Consider the following 12,918-nt stretch of genomic DNA (forward strand, 5'->3'; position numbering starts at 1 on the left):
AAAATATATTTTAGTATTTTAAGATTAATTTTTATTTTGATTTCTATTTTTTATTTAATATTATATTTAAATAGATAAATTAAATCCATCATATTGATAATTTAATAATTTAAAATAATAACATGTTGAATCTATTAGTTTTTTTCTAATATCATCTCGTAATTTTGATATAATGAATAGGAAGATAGATAAAAACAAAAAATTATATATATATATATATATATATATATATATATATATATATATATATATATATATATATATATATATATATATATATATATATATATATATATATATAATTTCTTTTAAAATAAAAGTAAAAATTTCAATGTTTATATAAATGACAAATTAATCATCTTATTTTGAAAATAACAAAACCACAACCAATCTTATTTTTTCCAAATAAAATCATTTCGTAACCCAATTTTAAAAAAATAACATAACAGATATAAAAGGTGATAAGCCATTACATTTGACCATTAGTGAGGAATTTCGTAATATTAAATTGATACAAAATTCCTTTTCTATAAATACCAGAGATGCTCCTGCTTTCTTGTCTCTATTCACCATTTTTGGCTTCTTCTTTCTCTCTCTATCTCTCTGTCTCTCTCTTTCGCACGTATTTGAACGTATATACATATATATGCTACAACCACCTGCAACCGTGCTAGGAGACAGCGCCATTCCAATACCTTCCTTCTGCCAGTGTTGTCAAGAATCAACCCACCCGTACCAATTCCCATATATCACCGGATTCCATGTCCATTTTCTATCCTATTTCATAGCACACACACCGACGAACAAGTTTCGTGAGTTTTCAAAACTGAAAACTCTTAATTTATATACATTTTAAGCACTTTGAACGGAGTTGACACTGTTTTATGCTCGATTTGGTACTCATTTGGAGTTGCTGTTCATTGATTTGCAGGAGAAGCGGAAAAGATTGTGATGAATATTATATAGGAGCAAAAGTAAAAGAACAGATAGTTGTGTGAGGCTTTGAAGAAGAAGAAGAGACAGAAACAGAGTGTGTGGGTCAGCCAAAGGTGAGTCGTTTTCAATGGTATAACTTTATTTGTCTCTTTGTCAATTCATCGAACACCTTATGTGCTCGACAACCTTCCACACTTGTGAAAGCGATTCATCATCAGTATCATTCCTTCTTCCAAGATCGCATTGTTTCCCCTCTCTGATTTCTTCTAAGCAAAACCAGAATCATAAATTCCTCAAAATTCGTCTGATAAATTTAACTGGGGTATTGCGTCCTGTGGTCCTATTATCGGGAAAGATGATAATGATGTTGATATTGATACGATCAGCAACAGATGCAGGAGGCAACTTTGCGATCAATAATGAAAGCTTGAAAAGAAGGGTAAAGCAAAGTTGTGTGCAGAATTTGGGATCCCGGGGACACTCTACTCTCGTTTTCACTTTTTTCCTTGGTTCCAACAAAAATCAAAATCTTCTTTTACTTTTTCCATGGTTATTCGAGAAATCCCTTACACATACACATACACATACTCAAACCTCTTCATTCCTTTCTTCACCTTCACCTTCACGTTAACCTTAATTTTTCATTTTACCTCGTATACTATACAATAGATTAGAGGGAGGGACCCCAACGAATGATGACGTCATAAATGGTTCTTAACTTCATATTGCCATTGCATTTGTTTTGTTGCAGTGTGAGGTGTGAAGAAGAACAAGAGAGAAGATGCTGACGTGTATAACGTGCTCAAAGCAGCAGGTAGACGATGGAGGCGAGGAAGTGGGGGCGCGTGGGGCACCCGCCACCAAAGACGCCGTCAAAACCCTCACCACGCAGGTTAATATTACCTTACCTTAATCTTTTCGAACACATCTATTTCTTTTCCTTCGTTCCATTACCATACCATTGTCATATATATATATATATATATATATATATATATATATATATATATATATATATATATATATATATATATATATATATATATATACACACACATTAAGTTTAATATTTAGTATTTCTTTTATCATTCTAATGTTGGTAAAATCTTAATAAACGAATACGCGGGTTTGTTTTGTTGATTGCTTCAAAAAAAAATTATTTTAGATCCTATTCGTGTTAAAAGTTTTTATAGCTACTGTTTGCTTTTTTTTTTAAAAAGAGTTAAGTCTAGTTATAATTCTAGTTGGAATTCTAGTCGTAGTTCTAATTGGACTAAATTGTTGTTAGTTACAAGTAGGAAAAAAAAGCTGTTGTGTCGTCTATATTTAGATGTACGCCCGCATACTTTCTACCTTCTCCCTTTAGGAGTGTCTAAATAAGATCATGTTTTATATCTTCAAAAAAGATTTATAATCTTAAATCTTTGACTAGATAAATAATTCAAGAACCACAAATAATCAAATATTAAAACAAAAAGAAAACCCAATACAGATAAATAGAAAGAGCATTGAAACTGTGAAGCTGGTTACGTGAAAGAGTTGTTAAAAAATCGCAGTTTAAAGTTAAAGGGTTGGTATTAATAAATATATATATAAAAAAAAAAGGTAAATTTGAAAGTGTGAGTGTAATGAAGATAAAAGATACGGAAGTAGGTGTAATTATTAATACAAAATGAAGGAACCAAATTCTTTTAACTGCCCAAGAAAGCTGGTGGATGGGTGTGTTTCCTTTATGTTATTTCATGTGTTGGTGTTGTTAACTTTTTACAGTGCTGTCACAAATAATAGTGTGATGGCAGTAAATAAATTTTTGGCAGTTGCTCTAGTCATTCGGTAGATTTGGCTCCAGCCTATTCAACCAAGGGGCATAATTGACAATTCCCCCTATTTAAGCTGTAGGACAAAATAAATGAATTCTGAACCTAAATTTTGTCAAAAAGAGAGACTTGTACTTTTCATACTAGATCCCAATATATTTGATTCTTTCTTTTAAAATTTTGTATGATTTGAATCTTTCACTTTGTATTTTTCTTATTTGGAAGAAAGATTATTTTATTGCAAGTGTATTTTAATCGTTACAATTGAGAAGCTTCTAAAACTCGATTGTTTGTTCAAAAGGTTTAGTATGTGTATGAGTGAAGTAATGATAATCACCGTTATAGAATGCTGTATATACAAGTCACAATACATATGTTTCTTTTTTCTAATGATACTAAAATGACTATTTTACCCTTACATTTCAAAAAACAAATTTCATAGAGAATGGTTTAAAGTTTGTTATATTCCCTGTGATATATACCCTACAAAACAAGTGGATGTGTGGAAAAGACAGACAAACATCCAATTCCATGTTGGTAAAAGCGACACGAGACCCATAATTGAATACCCCTCGCTATTAATTCATATTTTTCCACATTTGTACATGATAATACATGTACTATTTAAACCTAAAAATTATTTTTTTTAAGAAGAATAATAATTTGGAAGAAATTAACAAACAAACAAACAAACAGATGAAGGACATGGCGTTGAAAGTTTCTGGGTCTTCAAAGGGAAAGCCACCCACAGGGCCAGGGAACAAAGGGTACAACTACAGAGCCTACACAGATTATGACACCACATTATCTAAAGGAATCAAATATCCTTACACGATACAACCACCTGAAAGTTCAAGTTCAGTCCCTCCAGTTTGGGATGGGGGATATGAACCCCCTCGACAATCCGGTCATTTGGTTTTGGATGAGGATGATGACCCTATAGAATGGATGGCTCAAGTGGAGCCTGGTGTTCAAATTACATTTGTGTCCTTGCCTAATGGTGGAAACGACCTCAAACGGATTCGATTCAAGTAAGTGGGTTCTCAATTATTTGATTTTGATTTAGCCATAATTAAACCGTGTGACTTGTCTACATGCAATGCATATGGTCCCGTTAATCAATGTGGGGACCAAATTATACTACAATGGTCCTTGTATTTTTCACTATTGTATGAAAATCTTTAATTTTATTTTATATTTTGTTATTAATTAATGAAAAACAGCCGAGAGATGTTTGACAAATGGCAAGCGCAAAGATGGTGGGGAGAGAATTATGATAGAATTATGGAGCTGTACAATGTGCAGAGGTTCAATTGTCAAGCGCTTGACACGCCTTCTAGGTCCGAGGATGGAGGGGTAATCTATCTGTTTATCTGTCTATCTATCTATTTTCATCTGTAATTTTTATATGATGAATATTGTGTAGAGGGATTCGTGTTATTCGAAGCTTGGATCGGTGAAGGACAGCCCGATGATGAACACGATGAGGAACCATCAGTATAATAATGTGGGTCCTGGTGGGGGTGGTGTGTATGGTGGGCCATCGTCAATGTCCATGGATGCATCGAGGACCACGACATCGTCGCGAGATGAGGCGGGGTCGGTTTCGATTAGTAATGCGAGTGATGTTGATTCGGAGTGGATAGAGGAAGACGAGCCTGGTGTTTATATTACAATCAGACAATTGGTGGATGGAACACGTGAGCTTCGGCGTGTCAGATTCAGGTACTCTCATTCTCATCCCATCCGTTGATATCTTGATTGATGAGTAGCTGACTGTTTTTTTATATATTGTTGTTAATGTGTGTAGTCGTGAGAAGTTTGGGGAAGTGCATGCAAAGCAATGGTGGGAACAAAACCGGGAGAGAATACAATCTCAATACCTTTAACAACAACGAGGATGGATATACTACTACTAAAAACTCCAATCTAACGATATACTAAGATTTTTCTTTCTGTTTTGTCATCCATTTCAAACAGACTTGTGTTGTGTTGTGTTGTTGGTATAGCCCTGGTTTTGGGCATTCTTATACTTAGCCACCCATATTTTATTTCGTTTTTTTGTCCATCTGTATTTTTGGTTATTTTATTTGGTATTTTGTATTTATTTACACTCGGAAAACAGAAGTTAGCAGTCTGTTGGAATTCTCAATTATATACATTACTTGACACAGTTGTCGGTAGTGCCCACTACTTTTTAATTGATTTATAAAAAAATAGATATTATACAACTTACTGATTAATAAAGTTGGTAAACAAATTCTTCCCCTCAAATTAAATAGATATTTATTTAAAAAATTAAAAGAACAAACTTTCAAGAGCTTGACTAATTCTCTTCTTTTGATGCTATGGTTCGATAAGATGTTCAAATTTATTAACTTTCGTTTGTAATTGTTTAATTCAAGCATTTAAAATTGAGAAATTAAATATCCTCTTAACATTTTCTTTCTATTTATCTTGTGGCATATTTTGATAAAATTAATTATATTTTGAGCCATTTGTCATTATAGGAAAGATAATTAAGAAGAAAAAAATTAATTATATTTTAAGCCATTTATCATTATAGGAAGATAATTAAGAATAAAAATAGAATGATATTTAATTTCTTTTTAAAATTTTATAGAATATTTTAAACATTATAATTCCGATTGCCAGCCATTTTCACACTCACAGTGGCTCCCCAAATCCCACATGTTTGGCTTTGCCATTACATTTGTTCTGATATTACAACTAACCCGCACCATAACATAACTTAACAATACTTAAAAAATCCCAAATTTGCTGCAACAATTCATAACACAGTTGCTTGCTAATTAAATGGATTGTTGCAGTAATGAATTAATCAAAGTTTTAAAATCTCAATTGATATTAGTTAGTTGAATGTTTAATGTTTTGCTCTAGCTCTAACCTATATTTTTTTTTATCCGTCAACAAACTCAGATAGCAAAAAACACAGCAAGCAATACAAATAATATTCTTATAGAAACAAGACAGATAGTATTTCAAAGTAGCAGAACAAGCACACAAATTTATAAAATTACGAAAACATTCACACACACACACACACACACACACATTTTAAGATTAAAATTAAAAATAAAGCAAACTAATAGCATTTGAGTTTGAAGTTGTTATTCATCCAGCCACCTTACTGCAATAACCTCTATCATAAGACCTCCCAGGAAACAAGTCAGATCTCCCATTACGCACCCAACCTTTTGCATGCTGTTGCTGATGCTGTCTAGGAATAGGAAAGGGACCCACTCTGGTTGAACCAACCATAGTCATGTGTCCCAACTTGTCACCAGTCTCAGAAACACCACCTCCCCCTCCACCTGCTACTACACAAAACACAATGTTTTTCCAGTAAGGAGTTGTTTCGTTTTTACTAAATCCATGTTTCTTTATTTTTGAGTTAATCTGGATGGAATTTGCTCTCCAACTCCTCAGTTATGAAAAGTGTCGGTTGGAATGTAAGACTTTATTTATTCTAGAAAAGTAACAATTCTTACCTGTAGTAGTAGTATTGTACTTTCCAGGAGGAGGTCGATATTTTGGTTGTCTGGCAGCAGCACTAGCACTGTTCTTGTAGGTCTTTTCCTTCTTTACTCCACCCGGTCCCTCATAATTATTATTATTATTATTATTATTATTATTATTATTCACTTCCACTTTATGATGCACCCCTGTACCAAAATTTATAAATAATATCACCAACACAAACATATCAAGCCTTTATTTTTATTTTAAAATAAAAACAAAAATACCTGTGTTTAAGGACGCATGTACTTTTGCAGAAGAAGTAACATGCACAGCGGGCTTCACACTAGACAAATGACCAGAATACCCATATTTCTGCTCCATGCCTCCTCCTTTACCATTTACCCCAACAGATGGAGACATCCTGGCAGTAGAAGCAGGCTTATGGCGAAGAGACGGGGGAATATAGTAACAGCTCTGCAAATTATTTTAAATAAATAAATAAATAAAAAAAGACATCTCTTGTTAATATTGATTAATGATTATGATATTTTATAATTTGTCAGAAATGGCAGGGATACCTGGAAGAAAGGATGCTGAAGGGCCTCTACAGCTGTTGGCCTCTTGCATGGGTCCCAAGAACAGAGAGCCTACGTGTTCAATATGATTGCTTATTATTAGGCAGTTTGGAAAGGGCAAAATGGTAAATTTAAAACCACTACTTACAGAAATCAAATTCACTGCCTCCTTGCTTGCAGATGGTATTAATGCAGAAAGATTTACACCACCAACCTGCAATGCCAATTTACATCTCTGTTTCAATAAACTGATTTTTTATAGTTGACTTTTGCAACTCATTTTACTCCAAAAGCTTTACAAAAACTTCAAATAATGACCAAAATTGCAAGAGAAAACTTTATATTGCATTTTTAACAACTCTTTTACATAAAAGAACTTAATAATTTAATGCATGATCAAGTAAAATCAGCTTTTCAGTTAATTATGTATCTGCATGTTTATCTTAATAAAACAAAAGAAAATAGTTTACATAAAAGAACTTAATAATTCAATGCATGTTTGCATGTTTATCTTAATCAAACAAAAGAAAATAGATTATGTAAAAGAACTAAATAATTTAATTAGGCATCTACATGTTTATCTCAACAAAACAAAAGAAAATAGAATCCATAAATGAAGTGTCGGATTCGTTTTTTTAATGTGTATTTTAATATTTGATCATTTGTACTGGTTAGATTATAAATCAAAAACAAGATTATAAATAAATTTTCGAAGATATAAAGCATGATAGTTGTAAAAGATAAATTACATTTTGGTACCTGAGTATAGCTGATTTTTGCAATTTTGGTCCTTATTTACAGCGTTTTTTGTCCATGTTCCAAGTATATTGACTATTTTTTATCCCCGAGTATAGCTGATTTTTGTCTCAATTATATAGTCATTTTACTTGGAACAGGGACAAAAAAAAATTATAAGAGCCTTATATAATGACCAAAATTGCAAAAGAAGACTTTTTGGGACCAAAATTGAAAAAATCAGCTGTACTTATTATGTAAGGACCAAAAATGTAATTTAGTCTTTAACTAAAACAAGACAAACTAACCTCTGGAAACTGATAATTGATTGTACTTGCTAGTTCAAGTCCCTCACGCCATGTGCTTTGTGTTGGGCTGCCTATCACACTGCAGATTTTGTAAATTTCATCTGCTTCACTGCATAAAAGAAAACAAGATAGTATTAGTATGTAAAACCATTAATTAAGATTTAAGAGTATGGCATGATTTTTATTTATATAGTTTAAAGGGCCATATACCTTGAACCAGGAAAAAGTGGGCGAAGAGTAAATAATTCAGCCATGATTGCACCCATTGCCCACAAATCTGTGATTGAAGTAAAAACAAAAATATATTAATATTCCACAAAAGTTGTAAAAGATCTAAATAAATATCTTATAAAAATCCATCAACTTACCAACAGCAGAACCATATGTTGGTGACTGGAGAAGCACCTCTGGGGCCCGATACCTGCATGATCCATGTTTAGATAGCTAGTAAAAGAATGGGTAAAGAAGGAAAAAAAGAGGTAAAAGTTTTTGGCTTATCCATTAAGTTAAGTAAAAAAGAAACAGTCATGTATAGTTCTCGAGATTAAGTTTAACCCGTTAAAATAATTAAGTTGAAAAGCAACATCTCTACGAGTAAATTGCAAAATGGTCCCTGTGGTTTCCAAGTTTCTTTGGTTTTGGTCCCCTAAAGGAAACTTTTTTCATAAAATGGTTTTTATTCCGGTGTGAAAGAACATAGACTCACCAGCGTGTTGAAACATACTCGGTGTATGGTGGTTGGGATGTAATCTCACGAGCAAGACCAAAATCAGCTATTTTTATCACACCCTTTGAAACAAGCAAGTTCTCTGACACCATGAAATCTTTTCATTATAAGCCAGAAAATATTTACAACACAAAATAAATGATAAAGCGACTCTATTCATTCAAGAAAATACCTGGCTTAAGATCACGATGGAAGTAGCCATTTTGATGCATGTATACGAGGCCTTGAAAAACATTGAAGCACCAGTTTCTAATTTCAGTTTCTGAAAAAGGCTTCACTCTGTCTTTCATAAGTTGGTAAAGACTACATTCCTGAAAGAGAAATGTAATGATATTTTATTAAACAAATGTTAAAGAAAATGACAGCTAACACACAATAAGAAAAAGCTGTATACCATGTATTCAAAAACAAAGTACAAAATGTCATTTTCCCTGATAACTTCCTTCAGCTTCACGATATTTGGATGATTCATCTTTCGCAGCGACTGTCAAGGGTAAAAAGGTCAATTTCTGAGCTTAAAGTTATGACAATGGAATGACTAAAGAATGTTGTTACATTGTTACCTTGACTTCTCTCAAATTTATGCATTCTTCCCACGAATAATATTTTCTCTTCATTTTCTTAATAGCAACCTGCACCAGTATACATAAACTTTAATAAATGCATTTACTTAGTTTTGAAAGATTCTTTAATCAAGGGAAACCTACCACTTCACCATTATGTTTGTTCAATGCTCTCCAGACAACCCCAAAGGTCCCATTACCAACTTCCTTGATTATCTTATACCTAGATTAAAAAATGAAAAACCTTGAATGATCAATATGCTTTCACAATCTAGTTTGATAAAGAAGTACAAAGAAAAATCATCTCACCTTTCCATTTTCACGATTACAGCTCCACGTAGTGCTTTATTTATGAAGAAGAGACACAAACATAGAAGAAATAACACGCTTTACCTAGAAAACTAAAGAAGAAACTATAAAATATGAACCACCAGCCTGGCTGTTGTAGCTGTATCCACCTTCATTCTTCATGCATAAGCAGGCATGTATGCTTCTGATGGACACTCCTCACAGCCTTATTTATAAAAGACACCCGATCAATGATGTGAAGACATTGACAAGGTAAATGAAGCAAAGACAGTTGAGAAATGCAGGGCATCTTGACACTGATCCAGGAATAGATAAAAGCAGAATACTCGTAGCCAACAATAAGACACTTGAAATGGCTATCTCATTTACTCTACTTAAATTCAGTTGCAAAATCTTTGACCAATATCTACTGTAAAATCTAACTGAACCATGGGAATAAAGGACAAGTGTTGCTAAAATTAAGGTCAGACCAACAATAATGCAGCATTTACAAGCAAGATTCAGCCCTACAAGTTGAAAACAGAAAAGGAATGATGTCAGAATACACCACACAATCACTTACTTATTTCCACAAATGATCGCATACACCTCACATAACAAAGTAAATCAGCTTACTTGTAAATGTACAGCGACATATCAAACACCAGTTTCAGGTTAAAATGGCATTACGCCTGCTTAACTGCTCATATACAGTAGGCTCACTAAGTGCAATTGAAGGAAACAAAATGGAAACCTCCAAGGATGAGAAAACGCCAATCGAGCACTTCCTGGAATGAAAAAACCTGTCTCTGGAAACAATCTGACAAAAGGCACACTTGCTCCATGTTTCAGTAGAGATTAAAACCTTTCCAAGCTGAAAAAAATCAAATAAACATAAATTAGCATCAACTGAGTTCATTGTCATATGAACAGAGCTCTATTTACACACCAACAGACAATACTATATACACATACAGACTCATAACTGACCGATTTTGGTCTACCTTTTGCAAAATTGGAAAGATGTAAACATATAACTTAAGGGCAAAATGTTGAAAGTTACATTTAAGTCTTATGTCGAGAAAAAAAATGAACCTATGGAAGATAATAGGATGAATTCTGTTTTACTCGATAGTTTTGACCAAAGTCAAGCACGCAGGCTCACCAGAATATAATATGGATACGATACCTAATACCTATAACGAAATCCAAACCAAATCAAATTAACCTGATCCAAACGCGAAACAATAAAAATCGATCATAACTGAGATCCGATTCTATGAAATCAACAACAAACAAATAATTCAGCCTAAAAATCAATCGCATATCGTTCAGCACACCAATCAAAGAGAAACAAAAACATAGAAACGACGAGATCTAATTGAAAGAGGAGATTATATGATGATAATAGTACCTGGTGTAGGGCAAACGGCATAACCTTAAGGTAGCCACAGGAGGACAAAGGCCTAACTTCAGGCTCTTAGATGAGAGAGAGATAGAGATGAGACACCCCCCACCCACTGTGTTTTCAATTGTGTTTGTTTTGTTTTGTGCGTCTTCTCTTTCACAGGAACGGATCAGACGATTTGGCCAACCCTAATATTTATACTCGTGGTATATACCTTACGTTCTCTTTGGATGCCCTTGGCTCGATGAATTCTCTTGCGCGTTCTCCTTTTAAAATAATATCCGAAAACAGTAAACAAAATAAATCAATTTTTATTTAAGAAACATAATAAGTAAGCAATGTATTTCTTTTTTAAGAAAAAAAGAAAAAAGAAGAACATTCATATAAACAAAAATTAAATATCTTCATATTTTTTATTTTTGTTTTTATTTTTTTCATAACTATTTAAGACGATGACAACCGTAAAACTTAACATCTCAATTAAATTTAAATTAAATTTAATGATACTTGTAATCATCTAAAATATGTAAGAATATAGTAGAAACAAAAAATATAAAGATATTTAATTTCTCATCTCTGAAATTAAAAAAAATAGTGATCCAATATAAATACAAAGAAACATAACAAATAAAAAATAAATACTATATGAAAACATAAAAAATGAATTTTAATTGAAAAATCGATTATATTAGACATTTCAATAATGAATATAAACATTTTAGGAAAAATATTTGTTGTGAATGCGAAAAAATAGACATAATATATTACTGAAATTCGAAAATGTCTCTTTTCGAAAATACTGGTCACTTTCACAAATACATAAGGTTATATTATTTTCATATGGCTCAAAATTATGTATCCCTTTTGTGAATATCTTTATAATAAATTATGCTGAAAGTACTTTGTCTTATAAAAAGTTGACTAATGATATTTTTTTAAATAAATCTTGATATCTTTGCTAAAAATGAGAAAGACAATCGTGAAGTAGTTCACAAATGATATTTTTTTAAATAAGTCTCGACTCAAAATGAGAAATCTGACTCAAAATGAGAAATCTTCATGAAGCATATGAATCTCTATAACCCCACTCATTTTAAAAGTATGAAGTGTTCAATAATAGACATTATTGTTGGAAATAAGATCGAAAGAAAAATACACTCAAAGACAAAAGGAAAGCCTAAATCATGATATTTAAAGGAGAAAATAAAATTAAAAAATTAATGTGTATAAAGGTTGGAAGAATATTTTATTATATTAAGGTGAAAAATAATATTTTTTAGCTCAAAATACATAAAAAAAAAAACTACAATTTTTTATAGCTTTCCGATTTAAACAATTATTTTATTTCTTTTATTAAAGTTATTATATTTTGCAAGGAAAAACAATTATGGATATCGTGTCTCCCTATAAAATAATATTTTATTTCGTCGCAATACAATTTTTTCGAAATATGATGATTTTAAGGTAACGTTTGGTGTATGGTTGGATATCAATATACTGAAGTGAACTGGATTGGATAAAATTGAACTGGACCGAACATATTTTTTTCACTATGTTTAGTAAAACTAGAACGGTACAAAGCAAAATATTAAAAATACCACATTGTCCTTAATTCTTAGAAGTGTTTTATTATAATGTTTTTCTATTACTTTTTACTATATAACAATTATCATTGAAAAACTTCAATATGGTATTATTTTGTTGTCAGTATCCAATTCTAAAATAATCTTTTATCTAGACATTTCTAACACACTTCCAAAGTTCAACTTAAAAAAAGAAGATAAAAGAAACGGAGGGAAGTGAGAATAATTTAAAAGAAATTGGTGCTCATCGATTTCATCAAAGTAGGGAAGTGGAAGGAAATGTAATGATCATTTCCCTCCCAACATTCCTTCCGGTTTGGAAAGATTTTGAGAGAAAGAACAAAATTACAAGTTTCCTTCAAAATTATAAGTTTTCTTCAACTTCTTTCCAACCCGGGAACACAAAAAACAATTTTTTTCTCTTCTTTTTTCTTATTTTCTCTCCTTACTTTTTTTTCTCTTCTTTCCTTTTCTTTGTTAAAACTCAAGATCTAG

General features: G+C 31.9%; 2 protein-coding genes across 5 annotated transcripts; one reads left to right on the forward strand and one right to left on the reverse strand.

Annotated features, from left to right (window-relative positions):
* The first annotated feature begins 553 nt into the window (after window positions 1-553).
* On the forward strand, window positions 554-4,807 carry LOC111899400 (protein Brevis radix-like 1). Of its 2 annotated transcripts, XM_052764581.1 has the most exons (7): window positions 554-812; window positions 932-1,049; window positions 1,688-1,828; window positions 3,450-3,784; window positions 3,977-4,109; window positions 4,180-4,478; window positions 4,564-4,807. In XM_052764581.1, the coding sequence occupies exons 3-7, from the start codon at window positions 1,718-1,720 to the stop codon at window positions 4,640-4,642; spliced, it is 957 nt and encodes a 318-aa protein (XP_052620541.1). In that variant the 5' UTR covers window positions 554-812; window positions 932-1,049; window positions 1,688-1,717; the 3' UTR covers window positions 4,643-4,807. The 2 variants fall into 2 exon arrangements, with proteins under 2 accessions (XP_052620541.1, XP_052620542.1); XM_052764582.1 differs by lacking the exons at window positions 554-812; window positions 932-1,049 and adding an exon at window positions 1,120-1,375.
* Window positions 4,808-5,714: 907 nt separating this feature from the next.
* On the reverse strand, window positions 5,715-11,058 carry LOC111899384 (cyclin-dependent kinase F-4). 3 transcript variants are annotated; one of them, XM_042895668.2, is made up of 16 exons: window positions 10,847-11,058; window positions 10,069-10,306; window positions 9,454-9,959; window positions 9,289-9,367; window positions 9,145-9,213; window positions 8,976-9,065; window positions 8,754-8,892; window positions 8,561-8,663; window positions 8,223-8,275; window positions 8,065-8,131; window positions 7,855-7,963; window positions 6,960-7,025; window positions 6,815-6,883; window positions 6,521-6,710; window positions 6,266-6,439; window positions 5,715-6,088 (listed from the first exon to the last, which is right to left on the reverse strand). In XM_042895668.2, the coding sequence occupies exons 3-16, from the start codon at window positions 9,459-9,461 to the stop codon at window positions 5,889-5,891; spliced, it is 1,416 nt and encodes a 471-aa protein (XP_042751602.1). In that variant the 5' UTR covers window positions 9,462-9,959; window positions 10,069-10,306; window positions 10,847-11,058; the 3' UTR covers window positions 5,715-5,888. The 3 variants fall into 3 exon arrangements, with proteins under 3 accessions (XP_042751602.1, XP_023751005.1, XP_023750997.1); XM_023895237.3 differs by having other exon boundaries at window positions 5,715-6,091; window positions 10,847-11,057; XM_023895229.3 differs by having other exon boundaries at window positions 5,715-6,094; window positions 10,847-11,056.
* Window positions 11,059-12,918: the final 1,860 nt, after the last annotated feature.

This window comes from Lactuca sativa, chromosome 6 (assembly GCF_002870075.4).
Source record: "Lactuca sativa cultivar Salinas chromosome 6, Lsat_Salinas_v11, whole genome shotgun sequence".
NCBI classification, from domain to species: domain Eukaryota; kingdom Viridiplantae; phylum Streptophyta; class Magnoliopsida; order Asterales; family Asteraceae; genus Lactuca; species Lactuca sativa.